We start from the raw sequence: 24,375 nt of genomic DNA on the forward strand, positions 1-24,375 counted from the left end.
GGAAAAAGACTGCAGAAGACACCCCTTTTCCATATTCATAAAGATCAATGAATATGCAAACAATAACTTTACTCTCTCTGTTCAGCATTCCCCATAAAATCATTAGTCCACAAAACACTGCTTGTGATAATCAATTGGACATTCTTTATAACCATTGAGATATCACACTTTTTCAAACTACGTGATTCCAATCACCATATGGGTTGCAACTGAAATTCCCAAAAACTAAGAGATTTCGTTTTATTTACAATGTTTACTTTTCGCAGTGATCATAAATTTAATCTTGTTTATTTCTTATTTTGCAAACTTCAATGGAAGAATGTTGACAACAACAATCATAGACCATCAAAGATGCATTTAGAATTAGGGTTTGGGTGAAATTAATACAGATTTCACTTTGCCAATTCTATAAGATGATTATTTTCTTAAAAGTCGACAACTTTTATCTCATAACTTATGTCTTCAATGAAATGATACAATAAATGAACATATGACATCAGTACCACATCATTGTTTCTCTTTTATGAATTATTGAATACAAAAGTGGTACTACAAATGTAAACAAATAAAACTTATCATTTAAACCTTTCCCAAATTTTCTCCTAAGGTATCATTTGTACGATATTATTAAATCAGTCAGCTACTCATAAGGTGACCATAATTTTTCTGCAGAAGAACACTTGCATGCACCACAGTAGAAGAGAATATTCAAATTTACAAATTAGGAACTAACTTCCAGAGTTTTAGGTGCAGCATGCATTAGCCTTAATTATTTGCCTTCCTTATTTCTGAGATAGTACAGCAGCTTGACTTTTCTGATAGATGGAGATCAAAACAGAATCCAAATCACGTTTTAATTCACACAACATTCACTCAGAAGGTTGAAACAACTGGGTAAAAACTTCATGAGTCACTTTTTCAAACACTCTAGTGGATTGCATCTAAATTCCCTCTTCATGGAATATGCTGCAAACGTTTATAATCAATTTTATCAAGGAGAACTAATGGACGAAGTTGATCTGCAAATGCTCGAACATCCTCCGCAACAGCATCCAAACCATTATGCGCAACGACGCTTACTTCAACAAGGTATGACTGAGATAGAGCCTCAGGTGGACCACCACTCCCATCAGCCCCTCCCTTGTTTCCTGGGTTGACCTTGAAGGAAAAAAGACAAGTTTTAAAAACAATTTGAAAATACACAGAGGTGACTTATTAGAACACTTAAAAGAACATGAACTTAAAGCATCTGATTCAATGGCAGGTATATGCAAATGACAATACATTAGTGGTTGTTTATTTTACAGTGCGAGAATGGTACATGGCAATCCCTCTAATGAGGTTTATGTTGATTAAATAGATTTGAAACTAACCGTTTTAGAGAGAATGCATAAAACTAAAATACGTTTGTTATGGTTCTTGGATAATTATGACCATTCTATTTTAAATGGAATGATAGTTAAAATGCATATAAAATTAAATAGCCTTCATGTGGCACACAAATTGCAATGTTAAAGGATGAGTTTCTGTAAGCGATCAAGGACTTCTCTCCATTTCATATGTCGAAAATTTTCAGAGGTTTAGAACTAAATGCAAGTACCTTGAAAATTTTTGATACTGTTATCTTCATCCTTCCTTTTCTAAACATATACCCTTTCGTGATGTATTCAAAATCCATATGGCATCCCAATTCTGTTAAAAACTCAACAACAGTAGCACTAGTTCCTATATCAAGGCTACTTCTCACAATTGTTGGCCTGGATTTGTCACCTGCAATACAAATATAAACAAGGTTAACAAGGCTGCACACAGGAAGTTGTGTACATTTGGAACTAAAACTAAGGCAGTCAATATTAGTAACACTACACACTATCTTATAATTGGCCTAAAGGTATGTCGGTAAAACTGAATAAATTTAAAATTGGCAGTAAAAATCAATAATCAGAGAAATTGAAGAGAGTCTTATTGAAAATGACTAAAAATTCTGATAAAAGTGAGAAACTTAAACATATGGGTGCATTTACTCTGCAATGCTACCATCTGAAAGGCCTAAATAAATAGTAACTCAAGCGAAAATTTCTAAATGCACTTTAGCAAAGTATACACATTAAAAGTCTATGTAAGAACAAAACTAGCCCCATCATCTAAGGTTGCTTTCTTTGCCCGCTTCAGTATGTAAAATTGTCATTAGTGGAATTCTTCGCAGAAGGGACATACATTGGAAGAGAATTGACGCCATAAACACAGGAATAGAGTGGGTTTGCGTGCAACAAAGTCTGACATTTGTGGACCCGAATTGTTGGGTCGGTGACAGACACTTGGGCCGCGATGAAGTGCATTTAAACAGGAAGGGATTCCAGGTTATGTTTCATCTGTTTAAAAATGTTGCACTAAAGCTCAGTGAGCGGGGAAACCTGTAATGGATACAAGAGGTGGACCTCGCAATACCGAAGGTAAGGAAGGTGACGGCTTAATAGTTTTGCAGGTTAACTGCCAAAGTATTCTAAGTAAAGCATGTCATTTCGAGACTTTAGTTGATGCAGGTAATCTGGATATTGTGATAGGCACGGAGTCGTGGCTAAGTGATCACATAATGTCAAACTAGATTTTTCCTCAAAATTTGGCAGTTTACAGAAGGGCTAGGGATGGCCGTGGAGGAGAGATATTCATATGTGTAGATAAAAACTTAATAAGTACATTGGAATGGGTAAGAAATGATTGTGAGATGATGCGTGTTCATGTCAAAGGTAGGAATAGAGGGAAAACTTCTAAAATAGTTGCTATGTACAGAAGCCCCAAAGAAGGGATGCATGCAGTCGAGTTATTAGCAGACATATTCTCGGCTAACCCTGAGGATCATACCCTCATAGCGGGTGCATACTTTTCTGAAAAGATGCTTGAAATATATGCAATAATTTGATTGATGTGTGGTGTAAAATTATATGTAACAGCTAAATTTTTTAAATTTATCTTTTTTTCTTGCTGATTTTCTTCTTTCTTGATGTTATTGAGATGGGGATTTTCTTGCTTTGTGAAATAGATTTGTGTTTTGAATTTCCCTTAATATGTCCTCTTGTTTAATGACTGATTTTAACTATTATCTTTTGTGATTACTTGGGACTTGTGTGCCACCTGACACTGTCTATCGGCACATGTGGATTTTAATAATAACAATAAAGAGTTGTTCTTTTTTATCACTGTTACTGTATTAAATCTGAAACGCCTTTATCAGTATTTTCGCTAATAACATCCAGGGCTTTTCAATCTAGCATTGTTGAGAACTAGTGGCATTGAAACATCTATGACCGGGTGATGGCCAACATTTTTCAATTATTACCTAATTCTGGCTGTCCGATGTAGCGCAGCTGCCATGGCATTTCAGGATGATCTAATGCCCGTCGCACCCTCAAAAGCACTGGCGGAGAGTTCATAACACCTACAAATTGATTTATAAAATCAGTCAAATGCTTTGAATATTTCATATTCAATAACACTGATGTACTTACGAATACTAAAGCACATTTCGTGATCATCAAAAGTTTCTGGACTTGAATCTACATTGTCACAGAGACCCCGCAAGCGGTGAAGTAAAACTTCAACAGCTGAATCTAATATACTCCCTTGCAATAGGTACTCCTGATTTGGGATAATATTGCTACTGTACGCAGCGTTTAAGCTATCTATAGCGGTCCCAATAGACTGAGTCATTTTTATTGTGATTTGATTACTAATTTGTAACGAAATTGAACATTCACAACATACATAACCACTCGTTGAATAAAACAACACAAACACTAGAGCGTTTTCTTTCTTCAATAAAAGAATATATAAATTGGATGACAATCGCTGCCCGTAAGAAATGACGACGCCATCTTAAAAGTTTTTAGTGGTTATGATTGTTTTTCCAGTGTGTTGTTGAAATAGTGCTGTCTGGGTATTTATGCTACTTTGAATTATTATCTGTGAGTATGATATATTTTTTTAAGTTCACAACAGCAGATTTTTAAAACGCTTGTTTACATTCAGAATAAAAAATAATTGTACTAATAGCAGGTAGACGTAACGGCATTCCTGAAATCTTAAATAACTATTTTTAATGCTAGGTTAGTCATACGTGTTTTCCACATTTCATTCAGTTCATGATATTTGCATGTCGTGTTTATGTGAATTTCTTTTAAAGGCGCAATCTGAAGTTGCACGCCAGCAAATGATGACCCCTGGAGCTCAGGAAGAGAAAAATAATGTCCAAAAAGTGGAAAAGAAAAATAACATTCTACCTCTTTCTGGGAACGAAAGGACAATGAATTTAAATCCATTAATATTAACCAATATCCAGTCATCTCATTATTTTAAAGGTAATGATTAAAATACTGTTTTCAGTTTGCCACTCGTGTTTAGCCACGCCGCTGTTATTACTTTTTCTTATTTCAGTGAATCTGTACGAATTAAAAACCTATCATGAGGTCATCGACGAAATTTACTACAAAGTTACTCACTTGGAACCATGGGAAAAGGGAAGTCGCAAGACTGCCGGGCAGACGGGCATGTGTGGTGGGGTATGTATAAATTTTTTTACTTTTTGCTCTGCTACGCATTATAGTTCTAAAAGATGGTATCGCTCGAAACATAGTGCTGAAACGTGCGACAGAATTTCTTATTCAAGTACGTAAATGACGCAACAGGTACACCCAGATAATTTCTTGTCCTAGAAATGTTAATGCATTGCCGGTCGAACATACCGGCTGGTTTCAGAATTTATTTGGTTACAATTATTCTATGCTTAAAATTCATATTTCAATTTTTTGTGAAAGTGGGTATTCGCGAGTCAGGAAAATGTTGGAAATAGCAAACGCCCGTGAGAACTAGAAAAATACCTCTTTTTATTTTATGCATTTAGAAAAACTATAATTTTGTCAACAAATACTTAAATGCCTGTCGGAAATTTATCGGTAGTAGATGGATATCGCAACCTATGTAAATGTGAGTGCAGAAAATTTGAATTTACATAAACTGTAAAAATATCCTGCAGTGTATCTATACGCCTCTCAAATGTGCAAAGTAGACACTTGATATTGTTATTTGGTTGTGTAGCTGGTAAATGTCATCATTATAATTTTTGTCTTGATATGGGTATGTTTAAAATTTTGATGGGTTATAGTGTGTTTAACATTGAAGAAAAAGAAATTCCAAAACACTCCAATTTTTGGTATCTTGCAGGATGATAATGTCACTAGTGGAAAATGAGAGCAGAAATACAACTTGTCCTTCTTACTCTTCATACCCTTTTCGTGTGTGTTCCCTCCCTCACCATATTTCACTTTTTCTGGGATATAACGATTATTGAGGTTATGAGCTCATACCTAGCTTGTCTAGGTGCATACTTCTCCGCCAAATACTTCATCTTTTCCCTGTGGTTTTCAGAAAGGGCCAAGACAAACCTTAGTGTTTAAACAGATGTCTTTTATCACCCTTCTCAATGAAATGCCTGTGTCATCCTTGACAAATTTTCAAACATGAAAACTTGTCGATTAATTGAAAAATAGTACAATTTCATCACTGCTTAGCCTTATGGGTGATGATTCAGTATTTTGTATTGTGATATTTATTAGGAACTAGCTGTGATTGGACCTCTCCCTCAAGTTAGCGAGTCATCCTTGAATCCAAAAGTATTTTCCAATTCATCTTTGTAAATTCTAATGTTTTTGCCACACCATATTATCTGTTGTTATTAGTTGACTTTTTTATCCTTTTCTAAAAAATCATTAAGATTCTCAAGGTAGTATTCCCTTGTCGTTAATGAAGAATTGAGTTGCCTGTAACCCAAAATCGACGTAAACAAATTAATACATATATAATCCAATGATTGCTCTTCCTATTTGCTAATTATTTTTAAACCTAATGTAACAAGAAAGTGTTGTGAGTGTTTCCAATTGGTTGAAAACCATATATTGAAAACTAAATGAAGCAATGTCCAAGTTGACTAATGGACTACTTTGTGTTGATTGCTTAAATTTGTTCAAACTGAAGCAGTTATGAATGAATATTGATTATTTTTTTTAGCAGTTTTGGCTAGCTAGTGTGTCAGTTATGTATGCACAATCTATATTTGAGGTTGTAATTATTCTTTGGATATTGCAATAAGCCAATTATTGGGTTGTTACTTTCTGACAATTAGCATTTGGTTTCCATTTGAATTTAAAGTATCTAGAAGTATGTCTGTAACTCGTCATAAAAGCTTGAGTACCGATTGGTTGGAAATTGCCCCTAAAAGACTAACCCCTATGGCCGAAATAAGTTCCTTTCATAATACGTCTCAGCAAATTCACTGCACCAATAAATGGAAATTACTTGTAGGAAAAATCATTTGGTGTGACCTGGATTCAAATCCACATACCATTACTTCCATTCAGATGAAGTGAATTTCCTCAGGGTAAATTTTCTAATATTTGTGTGTTAGCATTGCAATCAAGAATACTATATTCTTTGTAACATTTTTCCAGGGATTAGGATTTTTTTTCAATAAATTCCTGAATCCTATCCCAGTTAAAGGTGCCAGTCAAAATATTTTGTGTTATATTAATAAATATTATGAAGTATGATTGTATGTATAACTAAAGAAGTGATCTTAACCAAATTTTAGATTAGAATTTTTTCGGTGTGAGTTTATTCAGACCTTCTATCCAGTAAGACAAAGAAATTTTACTTATTAATTGTCTTATGTCCTAGAAAAGATTGTCAATACCAGTCATGAGGTGACTCATAATGGTCACTTATATCATCCAATAACTAGGACCAGGGATGACAATCTTAATTTGTAGGAATGATATATATATATACATATATATGTTATTGATTATCATTTTGAAACCATGCATGCATTACTTATAATACATCTTTTACAGCGATCAAATGTATACAAATGCATTTCATTGCCCTTACAGCCCATATTCTTGATACAAATTTTGTTCACTTTAATATTTCTGGTGTATTATTTCCGAATTATGCATTGGCTGGTCTGCAAAGCACAACTCTTTCAACAAATTGCTTATATTCAATACCCTTGAAGAAAGTTCTGGAGATGTACGTAACATAGCCATGAAAATGGTTTTTTGTTCATTTTCTATTTCATCTTCATTTCAATTTTTCAAAAATATGTCTCTCATGTGTTTTTAGCTATGGAAGTTCATTTGAAATAATTTCTTGATGATAAATTTCTATTATCATGTCATTCCATAATGATAATGTTTACTCTTAACTGCATGGAATCTAACCATTGTATTAAAACATAAGTAAATACACAGGATCTACTTAGAATGTAAATTTTTTTAAGGTGTTGCTACATGCTTAAAATAGCTTCTCAAAACATTTTTAATGATAGGCAAACTCTTTCTACTACGTGTATAAATGTTTGAAAAACATCCCTCAGGTGAAACAAATAACGAAATATAGCTCCAGTGGCCTTGACATGAAATTCAGTGCAGGGATGCTGACTGTAACCAAAATGTTGATGATTGTGCATTGTGCTAACAGTTGCAGTTATGTATTTTCTTAAGTTAAACATAATTAGCTTTAAGTTAAAACAAATTCTGTAAATTCATGGGCTTTCATTTATCACAAAAGCCCATTGATATTTGGCTACAACTTCTTAGGAATGTCTAATTACTAGTAGGCCAAATAATTTGGCTGCAAGCCTTGCTATAAACCTTATGTTAGCTGTTAAATAATCATGTGTTTTAATTGAAAAATTAAGAGGGAGATTGAAGGTAATAAAGTGACTGAAGTCGGTGGGTTGTTAATTTGTGGAGGTGAAACAATGTGCAGCAATAACTAAGGTTGATGCAGTCCAAAAAACAAAAAAGGTCCCGTAGATGCCGCTATTGGAAAACCAGTCTTATAAAAAATGTTGTCTATGAGAAAAAACAAGTGCTTTCAATTTTTGCAAGGAGTCAAATTGTTAGCAGAGATGTCATTAACCTGTAAAATATTGAATTGAGGGTTCATTTAATTATCAAAACAGGTAGTGGAATTTCTGCAACCAAGTATGTTGAATGCCGATGGATCAGTCAAACATCGGACCTATCATTGTGAGCCAATTCAAGAATTAAATGGCCAACTTACATGAAGTTAGCATGAGTATTGGGTTAATTGGCAAGTGTAATAAAAAAGGAAAGTAGGGTTGTTAGTTTGCACAAAATGATTACATTCATAATATGAAGCTAGTATTTGGCATATATCAGAAAAAGTTTAGACTAAGAATTAGCTAGAGTTCAAAAAGAGTTTGTGAAATTGTCAGATGCAAATCATTAGAAGAAAATGAGTGTGATAGGTATGTTATTGGGAAAGGAATTAACATAACCCTTTAAATTTCCACTAAAAGTTGTAACAATAATATACTATGAATACTAACCTAACAATCCTATTTGTACTAATAAAATTTTATTGGACAATGCAATTGTTTTGTCTACTCCTTTTCCAAAAATGAAATGTTTCCCTAAAGTGCTATGACAGTGATTTGTAATGGGTATGGTTCCCTGTCTAGTTTCACTAGGAATACTAGTCCAGTGATTTAAGTGATTATCCTCTTACCTTTGAGTCCAGTTATGAATTTGGCAGTACATGTCTCAAGCTGAACTGAGCATCGTGAATCTCCAGGTACTAGTTCTTCTGGAAAAACTGCGTGTATTACATATGTGGACAAGAACTAGATTCCTTGCCCTGAATTTAAAAATTCTCATGCTCTTTGGCCTTGACATGAGGTACTTAGAAGTACTTATCTATCCTATGGACCCGTGGGTTTGAAGACTTAGTCTTGGGATGTTTGAACAAATTTGGATGCTAGTCACATCCAACTGCAAATAGATGAAACCAGACTAAAATGTTGACCCTGGAATGTACTGATGATACGTAGGGTTATATAAATACACAATTTTGACCGAATACAGATAAAATAAGGGAAATTGAGCAATATGAAAGGATTTAAAAGATAATATTTTCCTTTTGTAATTTATTACCCCTTTATAACTTAAGTCGAAGGATCTTTTTATGGTCAGCCTCCCCTGTTAGAAAGATTATGTTGGAAAAATAAAATTTCTAGAATGATTTAATGACTGGCTAATGTGCTACATGCCCTCATAGTGGCTTTCTGGGTATGATGTTGAGAAATAACTAATATAACTTTTATTTAAATACCATATTAGTCTAAAAGTAATCCTTTCACATGTGAAAATTAAAATGTTGAAAAATGTGGGGATTCATGACTACTTATGATCCCATTAAGTTAGTATTTTTAGGAATTTGGCTTAGGGGTATGTGTTCACACAGCATCATACCTATTCATATTCTAATGGATCTTGTTGAGTTCAAAGAAGAGAACTGATCTGTTAAGCACAACAGAGAGTGCCTTAATTCTTAATTAAGACTAGTTTTGTAGATAATCACTCATCTACCAATTTTCTTTGGTTTGGTCTATCTCTAACCTTTGCATAATGTATGCTTTAAAAAAGTGTTTTGTATGCTTCTGGGCATGTTATGCTCGTGTTTATTTTTGCTGTCTCACTCATTTTGGATATGATTGTCAATTCTGAATGTTTTTCTTATGTGGTAATTAATTCTTTTCTGCTTGTATTTTTGTTACCTATTCTACTTGTGGTGGCAAAAATAACTTCTGATTTCACCTGTCGGCTTTCTTAGAATTTCCCTGGAAGTATTTTTATCAGGGCAACACCAATGAAAAATCAACCATTAATGCATACTTAATTTGTCTGGGTTATTTAAGATTTCCATTTCTCAGTAAGTTGCAGTGTTATTTTCTAGTATTTTTGCAGGAAATATTTGTTTCATAATGTAATTATGCATTTTTTTTACTATTGCCAGTCATTTGGTTCTACAGAATGGCAGTATCGTTTCTGAGTTTTTCTATTGCAACTAAAACTGTTTCTGTTAGCCTCCAAAACATGAAATGCCTGGTATAGATAGAGCAGTGTTATTTATTAGATGTGGAAAACTTCTGAAACCTGGGATAATCATTGTAAAACTTGAGATTTTGCAAGTACAAGCTTCAGAAAAAATTTCATCAATATGAATTCCCAAAATGCTAGCTCCTAGATTATTATTGTATGTATACATAATTAAATATTGCTCAGTATATATTTAGTTATACATCTTACATCATATATCTATACTTTCATATATTTGCTGCTGCATGGCTTTACTGTAGTGGTACTAGTAGCAACAGTGTACTAAGTTTTAGCAAATTCTCACTCTGGTAAGTTGTCCTCTTTGCTTTTCATCTAAAAAAAATTGGCTGGGAAACTGGTGCAAGTCTGGGAAATTTTTAAATCCGGAAGTGTTGCGACCCAGTCGAAATCTCTTCTGTCAGCCATTGGTTAATGGAATAAGTAATTAGATACATGGTATTTTCATGGATAAAACAGTACCTAAGTGGTTAAAGCATTTGACTCTGATTCGGGTGGTACCCCTGGATACTTTCAGCCAAGCCTAGGCTGTGCTTCTTTTGTAATAACAGATTTTTCTGGCAAAGCCGGGGTGCACTGGAAAATTAACTGTTTAAGGGCTGACATTTTTTTTTCTTGCGCATCTTTGAACTTCGCACAAGGTGAGCTTACCTCATGTTAACATACATTATACAAGTAAGCTTCAAATAGTAAAATTTTCTGTTTACATGGACCGTCAAATGACAGAGAAACAGGGGATGCATCAATTGTTCAAGTGGCTGTTGTTGGGAATGTGGCTGTTTTTATGATTTTTGATATTTTTTAAGCTAAAGTATTTTTTTAGCTAGTTTTTAAAAGAGTATTTGCATTGTGTTTGGGATGAAGAAATTAAGTTTTTTCATAAGTTTGATCTTTATTTAATTGGCAGCCAGTTCACTCAAGGCTTTTAACATCTATTTGGTCATCAAACAATGAATCTGGCATTATGCAATTGACACAGTAAATGTGGGTAGAGTCACTTATTCCCACACATTCGTCACCTTTAACTCCCTTGCCTGGCCTTTGACCATGGTTGGTTCCCTGTTGCAATGTTTGTTGAGAAATTTGTTGGGGTTATTAATGGCTAATATGCAGTCCTTACGATAGGAGACTATCTATCCCCTGATTAGAGTGCCAAAATGGGTGTCAGTTTGGGGTCTACTGGGTTAAGTTATATTAAGCTATAATTGAGAAAAGACCATGAAAGATGTCAATTTTCTGTTATTGCATAATTTGGGTCTGGTACTTAATTATGTATACATTGAAGATTCCATATTCACCTATTTTTTTTGCATAGAAATTATTGAAGATGATTGAAAAATCATCCTTAAAATTCATTTTGCCCTGACAGCTACTCAGGTATGCATGCTTTTTATGTTCATTGTAGAATTTTTGCATCATGTTTGTAATAATTCACTGTAACCAATTCCAATTTCATTGTTTTGATTTCATGTTTATTAATTATGGTTACGTTACAGATATGCTGGTAGTAGCACGCCCTTTGGTTCTATAGTGACCCAAATAATGACTCAGCTCTTTCGAATGTCTTACAGGAGCTTGGTCTGAATTTCCACCATCAAAGAAGAAAACTGAACAAAAATCTCCAAACCGCATCTCTGGTCTTATTTATCATTGCTCCAGTTTCATCTGCAATCATATTTCAATTTTGTCAGTGTTTACATTCAAGGCTTGTGCATTGTATACATACTCCTCATTATTAGTTGTTGAAAGAATAGCTGAGGATTTTTCCTCTTATGTTTAGTGAGAACCCATTCAATTGCTGTAACTTCTCATTGAAAATTCACCTATTTTGACTGGAAAAATATTTTAATTTATGTCAGAAGTTCAACTCATTTATGCTTTAAAAGTTGTTGTTTTAAGACCAGCCTTTTGCAAAGATTTAAGCCTCCCCAATCTCAATGCATAACTAGGTGTGTTCTGAATTGGCTCTCTTTCTCTCTCTTTCTAACCATGTTGTGATCCGTACCTGGTGTCTGGCTATGTGGCGCTTGGGCCTGAAGGTGCGTGGTGTTGGTGCCGGTGGCATAGTCTCCACAGCATTTTGCCTGCTGTATAAACTGTTTACCTTGAAGTTGACAAGAAAGCAGGTAAATGGGCTAATCACCCATCCAGATTCGCCTTATATTCGTGCTCTGGGTTTTATGTATATAAGGTAAGTAGGGCTAAGCCCCAATTCATAAAGAGTGAATTGCATTTGCAAAGCAAAAAAAGTGGATTTGAAGGTGAAAGTCTGGGATTTTAACGTATTTGACCCACACATCTTAATGTCTTGGTAAGGGTTTTGCAGATAATGTTCTTAAATTAGTCATTTTGATCAAAGTATGAGTATCTTATTTGGGTAAAAAAAGTTGGTATTGCAACATAAAAAGTTAGCTGTAAAATCAATATTAAGCATTGCTTACAATGACCTAATATTTCTCCCTATGCCAGTTAATTGTTTAAAATCATTTTTTTGTCCTAAAAATAAAAATGTGAACTGATTTCCTTTGCTTAACGATCAAAAAGAATGAATATTTAATGCCAATTAGAGCAATTATGGTTGAATTCAAGGAAAGAGAACCTTTTGCGTGTTACTGCATGGGAGAAAGGGTCATCATCGAAGATGGTTTCAATTTGAAATATCACATGCTATGTCAGCGAGATATACTTGCCTCATTCAGAGGATCTCTATTCTGTAGTTTTCTGTGTAGGCAATTGTTACAATGTTCACTTTATGATACAAGTATGGTGCTTTTGGGGTAGATCAGAGTAGATCTTTTTCTTGTTTAAGAAATATATCCAGTGACCAACTTTTATGATAATATTTCTGTGAAATTATTGAAATCATTTACTAATCATTTTAAAATGTATTCATAATACTTAAGTGTCTTCATTCTGAATAAATTTGTATGTTTTGATGAAAATTATCGATTGAAAAATTATCATATGAATTTGATCAATGTCCATCATTGGAATGCTTTTTCATGCATTCAAAGTTGTATTTAATATTTTCCGATGGGAAAGTTTTATAATTTGACTCTTTTTATCCTTGAATTATTTTTAAGAGAATTGCTGTTTGAAATACCAATTTATAAATGTAGTTGATTGTGTACGAATGCACTTATCATGTTCTGTGTTTTTTCTCTCTCTCTCTCACCATCCTTCACAATCCAATCAATGCAGATTTACACAGCCTCCAGCAGATTTGTGGGACTGGTACGATGAATACTTGGAGGATCCAGAGGTGATTAGTATGGTATAGGCACCAACCAATAAGTTGCTGCTTTTGAGTGTCTTTTTCATTGTTATGTTATCAATTATTACAACTATGATTCATTCATTCCCATAGCTATAATTGCTGCTTTTATTCTCAAACCCAAGTTATTCCATTTTATAAATTGTTTTTCTGTTTTGTTGACTGCAAGTACTTGCAAGTTTAATGCATTAATAATTACCAATCATATCATTAGTTAATGTTCAAAATATTTTTAGTACACAGGATTCATTGACTATGGTTTTAGGAGTAATTGAGCATTTGTTTCCTTGGTTTCAAAGGGGGATCATCATTCCTTTTTTGGTGAATATCTCCGAGCACATTAGAACCTTCATATACATTTCCAGACTTAATGACATAAGAGAACAATTTTATGAAATTTTGTTCAGTAGTGGCTGATTTGTGTTGTCAGTTCTATGTCTTTTAGTTTTTTTGTTACTTTGTATTTTGAGTGTTTCTTTTGAAGTTCTTGGTTGCAATCATTTGTAAGTGTCCATGGGGAGCTCACTGAGACTGTTATTTCTCCTTGCCGAGGTGAATATTTAACAAAGTCTTTGGCATTTTAGGAGCTGGATGTGAAGGCAGGTGGTGGGCAGATGATGTGCATTGGTGATATGCTGCGTCACTTCCTTTCAAAACTGGATTGGTTTTCTACTCTCTTCCCTCGAATTCCTGTTCCCATCCAGGTGGGTTGGTGAGTCATGACTGTGGTTTCACTTAATAGCAATGTGTTTCCATCAAAAAAAGGAATTGGTCAGTTTTAATTGAATGAGGGCAATTTCTTCTGTTCATTCATTAATTGTCATTTTTTACAACCGGTGTTTATGGATTATTTTATGAAAATTCATCTCCTTGGTTTGTAATAAACCAACTGTATTAAAGTTTTCAATTGTTTAATGTGTTAGGCATTGATTACCTAATTTGTATTCAGTTGTGGGCATGATTAAATTGTTGAAATTTTTTTTTCATTTCAAATGTGGTTGCTGGTGGAATTTGCATCTTTGATATAAAATGTGATGCTATTTGATTGGCCTCACATTAGTTTAAGCAAACTTTAAAAAAAAGAGTAGCTAATTGTCCATTTTTTATGCCAAAAATAATTGTTCATTTAATGGTATGAGGCTACAACTTAGCCAATCTAAGCTGAGCTTCCTTCCAATTTGTGAATGCACTTTGCTTTTGGGATTATCGGTTCTAATTTAATTTTTTTGCTAGAAGTATAACTTTTCTTAAACATTAGCAGTGGTGTTCATAATGTATTATTCTTTAGTGATCATGGTCCATCTACTTCCATAATGAAGAGTGGAATTTTTGTTCTTCTTGTCCTCTCCATCTTTGCATTTTATTGTATTTATGTGTCCAATGCTTGTGTTAAATAATAAGCATCATCTTTAATGAGTAGGTCATATAAACTATGGTACAACATTGTGTATTTGGCTGTGAACCACAGGTTTTCATACCCTACTTTTTCTCCATCTTTTCTGATTTTCCATAATTTTTCATAAACTTATTCAAGTTTGTGGGTGATTTATGAGTTGTTCATCATTCATTATTTAATGGTTAGTATTTATGCAAAATACTCCCTTAAAACCCTTGGTTCGCTGGCATTTTGCAATATTGGAATGAATAATCCTATATTCTTTTATAATAATCAAGTGTTTAGCCACAAAAAAAACAGATTTCATTAATTAAAATCTTCAAAATGTATTGATGAAATTCAAACATATTGCACGTATTCAACTGTAAGCAAAATACAATTCATTGTCGTATTAAATCAATGTTCTGAGTCCAATGTAAAGGTCGAATTTCTGTCTTCGGACTAATGCACAATTAATAAATAAAACATTTTTCTGTTAAAAAAAATTGGTATAGTCCCTTCTTCTTTTCTTTGCAGCAAGGGTTAGAGAAGAAGCTGTCGGCTAGATTTCCAAACCCACTTGGCTCTGCAAATCGATCTTCAGCCAAGTTGCCTACTCAGGGATCTCATGGACTCAACCCACCCGCTGCTGCACCATTGCCAAGCGATCACCACAGCAGTGGGTCAGGAAGGGGCACCAAGGAGGCCAGGCACATTCCGGATGATGAAGTGTCCTTTGGGGAGGCTGAGAGGGTTTCTTCAAGGATGAGAAGGTATTACTATTTACATTTCCCCAAAATGGATATACAGGCTCCAAATTCACTCCTCTAAAATTATTTCTTTCTCTTCCTGGTAGTCTTTTTTCAGTGAATGGACTGTGTGGAAGTGCAGCCTTATGCTTATGTAAAAAGAATTCGAGTCCTAGGCTAGTGTGCCATTTCAAGTGCATTTTCTATTTTTATGTGATTTTATTCGAAACGATAATGCATGAGAGTTGTGGTGATGGAGTGGGTAGAGTGCTCGACTACCGACAGGAGGGTCTGCGTTTGATTCCCGCGTATGCTTCTAGACGCCATTAGTTTCACCCAAGCTGTGTGATTTTTGGGGTACTATATCTTCTTGGTAAATCTCAAGTGGAATAGGGAAAGGAACCCTGACAAAGTGTTTTTTTATGTCTTTGGGATTAGCGTTAGGTAAGCTCTACCCTCACCTATCAAACCAACCCTTGGATTGATAACTGTGGTTTTGGAAAGGCATTTTACTGTGCTAACTAAGTATTAAGTGTAGCCATTTTATTTTTGGAGTTTAAGGGACCAAATAATATGACATAAGTAATATCTGAAATTCATTTGAGCTTAATTGAAAAAAATACTTTTTTAACCTCCGTTTTTTATAATTATGTTGTATTTGTGTCCAATTACTAACCATATTGACTAGGTAAATTGCTAATTCAAGAATATATATTCTCTTTTCATATTTACTTACATTTATTTAATTTTTATTTTAGTTTCATAAGATGTCATTTCCCTCTCATTGTTTACTCATTGATTTTCATTGAATAATTTTCATTATGCATAATGTGCTGTAACTGAAAAGAAAACATTGGTGTTTAGTCCACTTGAAGGCCGTATTATTGTAAGTCAAATAGTAATTCTTAGTTATATTAACACTTTAAAAAGAGTATAATAGACAATGTGACTTGAACTCATGTGAATTCAATGTTTAAAATATAAACAGGTGCAGTGTTTTGAGTAATTGTGTGAAAAATTGAATTTCGCATTCAATAAATAAGTATATTTTCAGAAACAAAATATTTTACTTCCACTTTTCTCTGGATAAAAATTTATTTCTGCAACTTCATTGTTTTTTGAAAAAATTTCAGTTTGTGATATGGCTGAGAAAAGGTAATGAGAATGATTCAGAAGTGTCTTTTCCCCTGCTATAGATCTTCATCTCCAGCTAACGGCAGTAGCCGAGTAGAAAAGAAAGATAGGGACAGGGATCGAGACAGGAGAGAAGAGAGGCACAGGAGTTCGGAACGTCATAGAAGTCCCGAACGACACCGAAGTTCAGAACGCAACAGGAGCATCGATCGACAGAGGAGTCAGGAGAGGCACAACTCTCGTGGCAGGGAGAGGAGTCGTGACATCGAAAGGGGTCGTGACGTCGAGAGGAGCCGTGACGTGGAAAGGAGTCGTGACGTGGAGAGGAGTCGTGACGCGGAGAGGAGTCGTGACGGGGAGAGGAGCCGTGACGTGGAAAGGAGTCGTGACGTCGAGAGGAGTCGTGACGTTGAGAGGAGCCGTGACGTCGAAAGGAGCCGTGATGCAGAGAGGAGCCGTGACATAGAAAGGAGCCGTGACGTTGATAGGAGTCGTGACTCTGATAGAAGTCGCGATGTGGACAGGGGTCGTGATGTGGAGAAGGGCAGGGATAGGAGTAGGGATCGATGGAGGAGTGGATATGGGAGAGAGGAGAAGAGCAAGGCTTGTGGGGACAGCAGAGAGAGGGCTTCTGGAGGACGGGAGAAGAACAGAAGCCACAGGGAAAAGGAAAGGTGCGTATGGCTTTCTTCCTGTCTACACCGTACTTCACAATTTCAGATACCATGAGGTGGCTTTGCTGTGCGCATAGTTGAAGGCCCTTAGGGTAATCAATTGTTCTTGGTCATGTCGCATACCTACGAAAGTAAACAATGTTACTCTTCTGCATCCTAATGTTTTATTATAAATTGGTATTGGCATCTGAATCCTGAAATCCGTCATTATTTCAGACTTTCAATCATTATGAAATACCTTGTGTTACCACTTCCTATGGGATTTCTTATCATTTTCTTTGTGAGATCTTCAGCCAAAGTAGCGACAAAACCTGAGAATCAGGTGGAAAGTTTTTTATTTGAAAAATCTATTATTTTTAACTCTCTCTTTATTTGGCTTCCATCTGTAAGCATCTGTTGTCCATCATTATTTATAATTAAATCATTTTGACGGTTGATAAAAAGTTTTGTTTAAAATAAACTCTCAGAGGATAATTTTAATAATGATGAAATAGTATTTCATCCTGTACATAGTGATGCAAAAAGCTGGAAAACTGAAAATGAAATCATTTAAATATTTAGGGCTCTATATACATTGGGAAAATACATTGTATGGGACATGATGAAATAATAATTGTATGTGACATGTAAATTGTGGGAAAACATCATTTCTAGTAATGCAAAAACTATAAATATCTGTAATTTATCTAATTTCTCTTTAAGCATCATAAATTGACTTCACACTGGTGGAGTTGTACTATCTACCGGCCAGTAATGGATTTATGGATATCAAAATATTAGTGATTAAAGAAACCATTGCCATGCAGTAATTAGAGCATTGATTGTGGAAACTATCCCTGTTCAATTGTTCTTGTCCTCATAAAAGTATGAGACATGCTCATAAAGTAAGGGCCGTTTGGTCACAGTAAAAAATATACTCATATGAAACGCATTTTATTGGCACTTTTAGTTAGCTACAAACCTACTTCACTTCTCTACGTAATCGCCGTTCACTTCAAAGCATTTTTCGTACCGCTGCACCAGCTTCATTAATCCCTCTACATAGAAGCTCACCTCTAGAGAGTTGAACCAATTGACAATGCCATTCTTGAGTTCCTCTTTGGTTTTGAAACGTTGTCCACCGAGCCACTGTTTCAAGTGCAAGAGGAGGAAGTAGTCGTGCCTAGGTGCAAGGTCAGGTCATCTTCATCTTGTTGGTAACGGCCCAAAAACTCTCGTCCACGGACATTCTTTGCTCTTTGTGGTGGTCGGAGAGCATTTTTGGTACTCACCTTGCACACGATTTGTGGAATCCTAGGATATGCGTGACAATATTGTAGACTGTGGTGAGTCAAAGTTGAAGAAGAAATTCTTCAACCAGGCCATTAATCGTCAATCGACGATCACATCGCAGTTTTTGTTCCACTTAGGAAACAATTTCATCAGTCAAAATACTGGGCCTGCCACTTCGCTCTTCATCAAGGACATTGGTTCGTCTATTTTAAAAATCACGGCACCATTGTCTAACCTTTCCTTCACTCATAACTGTAGGTCCATAAACTAGGCATAACTCCCGATGAATTTCAGCAGCCGACAATCCTTTTGCATACAAGAACCATATGACAGAACGCATTTCACAGCTGGCGGGATCAACGATTGTCGCGGACATTGTTGTTTGCATGCTAGGTCAGGCAAACGACTTCTGAAACAAAACAAATGCTGCTATAGCTTGTCAATGAATCAGTAGATGGCGCTGCAGGAGTAAAACTGTGTTCTGAACCGCCAGTATTTAAATATAAGCAAACGGCCCTTACTTTATGAATATGCCTTGTACATTATCTTTGTTTGAACTCAAATTATAAATCATCTCCATCTACATAATACCCCACAAGCCGCCGCAAGGGCGTGTGGCGGGGGGTGTTAGGTCACCCACCGTAAAAAGGAAAAATACCACTTGCAAAAAAAAACAACACGGAAAATTACACCCACAGCAGCGCGCACACTCAAGCAAAAATCCCTTCATCCAATACTCATGCAAACACATACACCGCAAAACAACTAAAAACTTCACCCCAGGATGCAGCACGAAAGCCATCCTACGACACGGAAGCCAGGACACAACAAGCAAGAATGTGAAACAACTCAGTTATTTCCTGAATGACATTCAATGTTGCCTTTCCACCAAATCTTGCATTTTCATTGAACTTAGGAGTTAACAAATAATGATATGTATGCACAATGTGTTATATCTCTTTGACAGACAGAAGAGAAGACACAGTTTTGCTTTTGCATCATTTTTTAGCAGTCTTTACCTTTAATCCATATATGCTATGTGCTTTTAGCAAGATAAATTCATATATAAATTATTATATGTAATAAAATAATTACTCACAGAGTAGACAGCACTCTGAAAAGACAATCATGTGGGAATGATAGGTGTTTTAAGGCTTGCTTTGCAAGATTTCTTGAAACCAAATCATCTTTATGCGGACTGAAATATTTTGTGAGTGACATTTACCAGAATGGGGACGTGATAGTCGAGGGGAAGAGTATTAGCCTACTCTCATGAGGACCCTTGTTCAATATCCGGGCTCCCTCGGCTTCACCCAAGCCATTTGATTTTTTGGGTTCCAGAACTTCCTGGTGCCGCATACGGTAAGGAACGGGACTCTATTTTGATGTGTGAATTTCACTTGCCATTAGTCTTTGCACTAGATGAACTTTACCTTCACCTTTCAGACTGACCTTCTGGGTGTAAATTTTGGTTTATGAGAAATTATAAATGGAAGAATTTCAGACAGAAAGGTAAAGCAGGGATATTAAAGTAAGAAAAATAGCAAAGTCTTTCTTTTTCTTTGAAGAGTGTTCATGCCATGATTTCTTTTTGAAATTATTGTCAGTATGTTTTCAGTGCTCAATACTTAGTGTGCTAATATATTCTGACACAGAGTATCCTATCCCTGGTCTCAAGTTAAATGGTATATTTTCTTTCTTAGATCAGTTTTTAATTTTTCTTCAAATGTTGATGTATAGGTAACTGCAACATTTTAATCAATTTACTTCTTACTTGATTACAGCTCAAAGTATAGCTATAGTCACAGCAGATCAGGGAAAGATTTCTCAGAGGACTTACTGCGGGAAAGGGAGAGGCAAAGAAAAGAGGACAAGTATCGAGATCGGGAAAGGGAGAGGTAAGTAAATATTTAATAAAGAAAGCACTTAAACAGTGTTGAAGGAATTGAAGTTTCTTGATGCAGAACGAGATCTTGGTTAATTTCTGCCTCCTAATTTTATTTTATGATACACTGTCATTGAATAATTATGAATAATATGTCATGATCATTAATAACTAATAATGGTAAAATACTGCTTTATGTTTTTGCAAATGACCAAATGAGAAAAAATTAAAGGGTACACATGCAAATTTTCTGATGGTGAGCTTTCAATTCTTGTTTGTTTTTGTTCCATAAAATGATGCGAGGCAATATTGAATGAAATTCAAGCCTTAAATCAGGCTGATACCCATGTAGTCATGGACCACTGAGCTTGCATCTGGGACTGGAGTGATTGTGAAGTTGTTTGATAATTCCCCTCCTCCTCTGTGATTCAACCCATCAACTCTCCTCCCTGACAGTCCCGTCATCAGCAAAAAACTTAAGTATTTGTGGAGAACTGTATTTCCTGGCCCATAAGAGAGACTTAAATTACTAAGCTCTAAAATCAGCTTGTATTTGATGGGCCAGGGTTGTACGTTTTAACTTCAAGGTATAATCACAAGCCAATCCACCGGAGAAATACTTGCCATTAAATTTGTCATTACCGCACCAGGCATTGAAATGGTTGCCATTATTATGAATCTTGATAATATCACTGTTTTGTGTTGGTAGTAAGCAAGTTTTTTTTCATATTTTGTTTGTTATTATATACTTCCTAAAAATATTCCCAAATAAATGGTAAATTTATTCAATTTAGCACATTTAGTTTCATCTCGCATGTGTTGCTGCCACTAAACTTAATGTGTGTAGAGCTAATGGGAATGTCATCCCTATGATAATACATACACACATTGTATCTCGCCTGGTAAAGTCTTCTGGCTTTCAACCTTAAGTAACATGAGTGTGTCGTAAAGGCATAGAAAATGGTTGCTTTTAATACAGATTTTGATAGTATTAAAATAATAAGAATAGCAAGGTTAAAAGTGTAGCGTGTAAGGTTAAAATGATAAAAACCTCATTAGATCTTAAAAAGAGAAGATTTTCATACAGTATAGCATTTAAACTTGATTTAGTTAATTACACTTCAGAACACAGAAACATGGTCGCTGAAAGATATTTTGGCCCAGTGATGACAAATATTTGCGATTCTATGATGGAAAACGTTGATGTACAAGTTGTAGGGTAGTAGTTTTGAGGGGAGGCGACTGACAGCTAAGGTCATTTGCGCCATAGGGGATGGACAGGAAAGGATGAAGAGTGGAGAGAAACCCGGCGTCGGCATTAGCCTACTCTTTACGAAAGGCGCTAAGGGGTCCGCAGTTTAATGTCCCATCCAATGGACGGCGTACTCACTCAAAGTGCCCTCCACGAAGCACCTCAAGTAGGGATCGAGATACCTCTGAAAAATATTCAACACCGCTGGGATTTGAACCCGTGCCCTCAGGGTGGGAAGCCAGTACGTTAGCCCCCACACCATCTCGATCCCCACAAGTTGTAGGTGTAGCAGCTAATTTTTTTTTAATTCAGCAATTCAATTTTTTTGTATTGAATGTTTACATAAAAATATATTCATCTTCTCTGTCTGATCAAAATTTTTTCGTGAATTCTAGCCTGGAAAATCAGGGTGCATCTTATGTGCCGGGTAATACGGTATATAATGCCTAAATAATAAATAGCATGCATCCTGCGGCAACCACATAATGCCCTAATTCATCCCCCATGTAATGATTTATGTGCATGATCAATGAGCAATATCATGCCTAAATATGCAATTCCTCTTACTTATCTGTTACCATACGCACAGTACATTCTGCAGGTTCTAGAAAGATTATGTCCCAAAAATAAGAAGAATAAATCTGGGGAAAAAATTGTTTGCAGATCTAAGTATAAACTACTGAAATTCTTCAAAATAGCACCCTTCTGCATTGATACATTGATGTCAGTACCTTTGCTAGTTGCCATACGGGCATCAATGGGAACCTTGTTTAGTCACCTTGTCATGACCTCTTTGATATTATCCAGCATTCCAAAATGGTTGCCTCTCAAGCTTTCTTTATTCTTGGGAGCAAAAAGAAGTCTGGCGAGGTCACATTGGGGCTGTAGGGTATCTTGAGTTTGGCTAGGCACTCCCATCACGAGGAAGGCAGTACGGGATGGCATGTTGTCTTGGTGCAGCCTCCAGTCAGCCTAGGTCTACTTCCTGGCACATTGTACTCTTTTCTGGAGCCTTTGGAGGACTTCTACGTAAAACTTGACTTTCAATGCCCATCCCTTAGGTAAAAACTCTTTGTAGATATTGCCTTTTGGATCTAATTAGATGGTAACATAGCAATACTTATTTTTGGGACAGACATATTTTTGCAATAAATACGTGTAAGCACCACTCCCCTACCAAACATGAGTTACTTACATTTTTGAGTTTTCTACCCATTCAGTCACTCAATATCAGCGTATTTTGATACATATTTTGCAAAAAAATTTGAATTTACTCATCTCAACCCGGCAAAAAGAGACCCTCTTTTTTTCTCAGCCAAAAAATTTTTACGGTCTATATTTTTTTGTAAATTACCTTCTGGACTTGTATCCAATCATTAATGGGTGGCAAACTTTGTTGTATTGTGTATTGAAACACCTAAATATGTTAGGAAGTTTTGAATTTTATATGCATTCAAGTTTTAATGTGAATTTTTTTAATAGGAATTCCCGCAGCTGAAAATGAACTCCTAGTTTTCAAAGGATATTCATCTGATATTAAAATCCATTGGCCTACACCCAGGAATGTTGAATGACTCTGTTGAAGTTGTCCGCAACGGCATGTTGGTTAGATGCCATGGGTTTCATGTTGCCATTCACTGAGCACCATGAAAGACAAATGTTCAATAAAGATTTGTGTTAGTTGCTGGATATTTGACCAGTGGGCATGGAAGTTGTGTTTATTTGGTTCACCCATGTAGGAATTTTGATGTGGCTGGAGTATGATTGGACTCATTGTGTTGTTACTTTGCTGTGAAGAGAGAAGGTTTGCTGACTTTAATCAGTGAGCTAAGGAACTTAATTCGTGTGGTTACTGAAGTTGGCTGGTGTATTTTCGTTTTTAATAATAGCTCACGAAGGTGTATCCTCTTCTTCTAAGGTTTCACAAATTACTCTCAAGTGGTTAATCACCTGGAGAAGTAAAACGAAGCTCTCACGTGTCATGAACATTAAACTTCGGTTTTGACTGACATTAGGTAATTATAATTTAATAATGATTGAGTTGTGTCATATTTATGTGTGGAATTACTTTCCTTTTACGGTATTAGTTTATGATTTATTTCATTGGTTTGACTGTCGTGTGACATGATGTATTTGGTTTCATAAGTATTGTAAATGAACATATTGACACATGCTGACATGTAATAGCCATGGCTTTCATGAACTGTTTTCATGCTACGATAAATTTTTAATTAAATAACAATGGTTGTTTAATTATTTTGTATTCCTTTGACAATATCCTATCATTGAGGAACTGTGAGTTATCCTTCAGTTCCTAAATACAACACCATCTACGTTCTTGAGACAGGTTTTTAGTGAGGAATTATGGACAAAAAATCAATAAACAAATAAACTTTTAACCAAAAGGTTTTTGCAAAGTTTGATTTAATTTTGGAAAATTTTCCAATTGCATGTCATTCATATTCCTATTCTTCAAAAACAAGTAAAAATATTCTTTTCTCATACTTGATTTTCTATGCTGTTTTTCTTCAGGATTTAATTAAAGAAATTTTGATTAAAACTAATAGTTGCACCAAGTTGTTAAGCATTTAACTTTATTTGATGGTATTCAAGTAGTAGAATTAGCCATAAGAAAATGTGGTACCTTTAAATATCATGGAGTGGTATTATAAGTCCATATTATAGTGACTACAAAATCGACTGCCAATTAAACATGAAAAATCAATTTAATTTTGAATAACAAAATGAAAAATTGACCAATACTACTCAGAGTAAGGGGATTAAAC

General features: G+C 35.2%; 2 protein-coding genes across 3 annotated transcripts; one reads left to right on the plus strand and one right to left on the minus strand.

Annotated features, from left to right (window-relative positions):
- Positions 1-440: 440 nt before the first annotated feature.
- On the minus strand, positions 441-3,778 carry MED18 (mediator complex subunit 18). Its single transcript, XM_071599001.1, has 4 exons — positions 3,507-3,778; positions 3,338-3,436; positions 1,601-1,770; positions 441-1,158 (listed from the first exon to the last, which is right to left on the minus strand). Exons 1-4 carry the CDS (start codon positions 3,706-3,708, stop codon positions 955-957), a joined length of 675 nt encoding a protein of 224 aa, XP_071455102.1. The 5' UTR covers positions 3,709-3,778; the 3' UTR covers positions 441-954.
- An 88-nt stretch (positions 3,779-3,866) lies between these two features.
- On the plus strand, positions 3,867-23,796 carry LOC139700369 (pre-mRNA-splicing factor 38B-like). Of its 2 annotated transcripts, XM_071599012.1 has the most exons (10): positions 3,867-3,962; positions 4,181-4,355; positions 4,432-4,556; positions 12,014-12,165; positions 13,176-13,236; positions 13,833-13,952; positions 15,161-15,396; positions 16,569-17,180; positions 20,237-20,350; positions 23,072-23,796. In XM_071599012.1, exons 2-10 carry the CDS (start codon positions 4,208-4,210, stop codon positions 23,085-23,087), a joined length of 1,584 nt encoding a protein of 527 aa, XP_071455113.1. In that variant the 5' UTR covers positions 3,867-3,962; positions 4,181-4,207; the 3' UTR covers positions 23,088-23,796. The 2 variants fall into 2 exon arrangements, with proteins under 2 accessions (XP_071455113.1, XP_071455116.1); XM_071599015.1 differs by lacking the exons at positions 16,569-17,180; positions 20,237-20,350; positions 23,072-23,796 and having other exon boundaries at positions 13,833-13,960; positions 15,161-15,264.
- Positions 23,797-24,375: the final 579 nt, after the last annotated feature.

This window comes from Hetaerina americana, unplaced genomic scaffold (assembly GCF_022747635.1).
Source record: "Hetaerina americana unplaced genomic scaffold, ioHetAmer1.1.p SCAF_1, whole genome shotgun sequence".
Classification (NCBI taxonomy): domain Eukaryota; kingdom Metazoa; phylum Arthropoda; class Insecta; order Odonata; family Calopterygidae; genus Hetaerina; species Hetaerina americana.

Bases quoted from the DNA above. Each gene is read 5' to 3' on its own strand.
- MED18 (XM_071599001.1), bottom strand. From the start codon at position 3,708: ATGACTCAGTCTATTGGGACCGCTATAGATAGCTTAAACGCTGCGTAC. The intron at 1,771-3,337 runs GTAATAATTGAA...TTTGTATTGCAG, and splicing joins CATCGGACAGCCAGAATTAG to GTGACAAATCCAGGCCAACA. The intron at 1,159-1,600 runs GTACTTGCATTT...TTTTCCTTCAAG, and splicing joins CAGTATCAAAAATTTTCAAG to GTCAACCCAGGAAACAAGGG.
- LOC139700369 (XM_071599012.1), top strand. From the start codon at position 4,208: ATGATGACCCCTGGAGCTCAGGAAGAGAAAAATAATGTCCAAAAAGTG. The intron at 4,557-12,013 runs GTATGTATAAAT...TTGGGCCTGAAG, and splicing joins AGACGGGCATGTGTGGTGGG to GTGCGTGGTGTTGGTGCCGG. The intron at 17,181-20,236 runs GTGCGTATGGCT...ACTTGATTACAG, and splicing joins AGCCACAGGGAAAAGGAAAG to CTCAAAGTATAGCTATAGTC.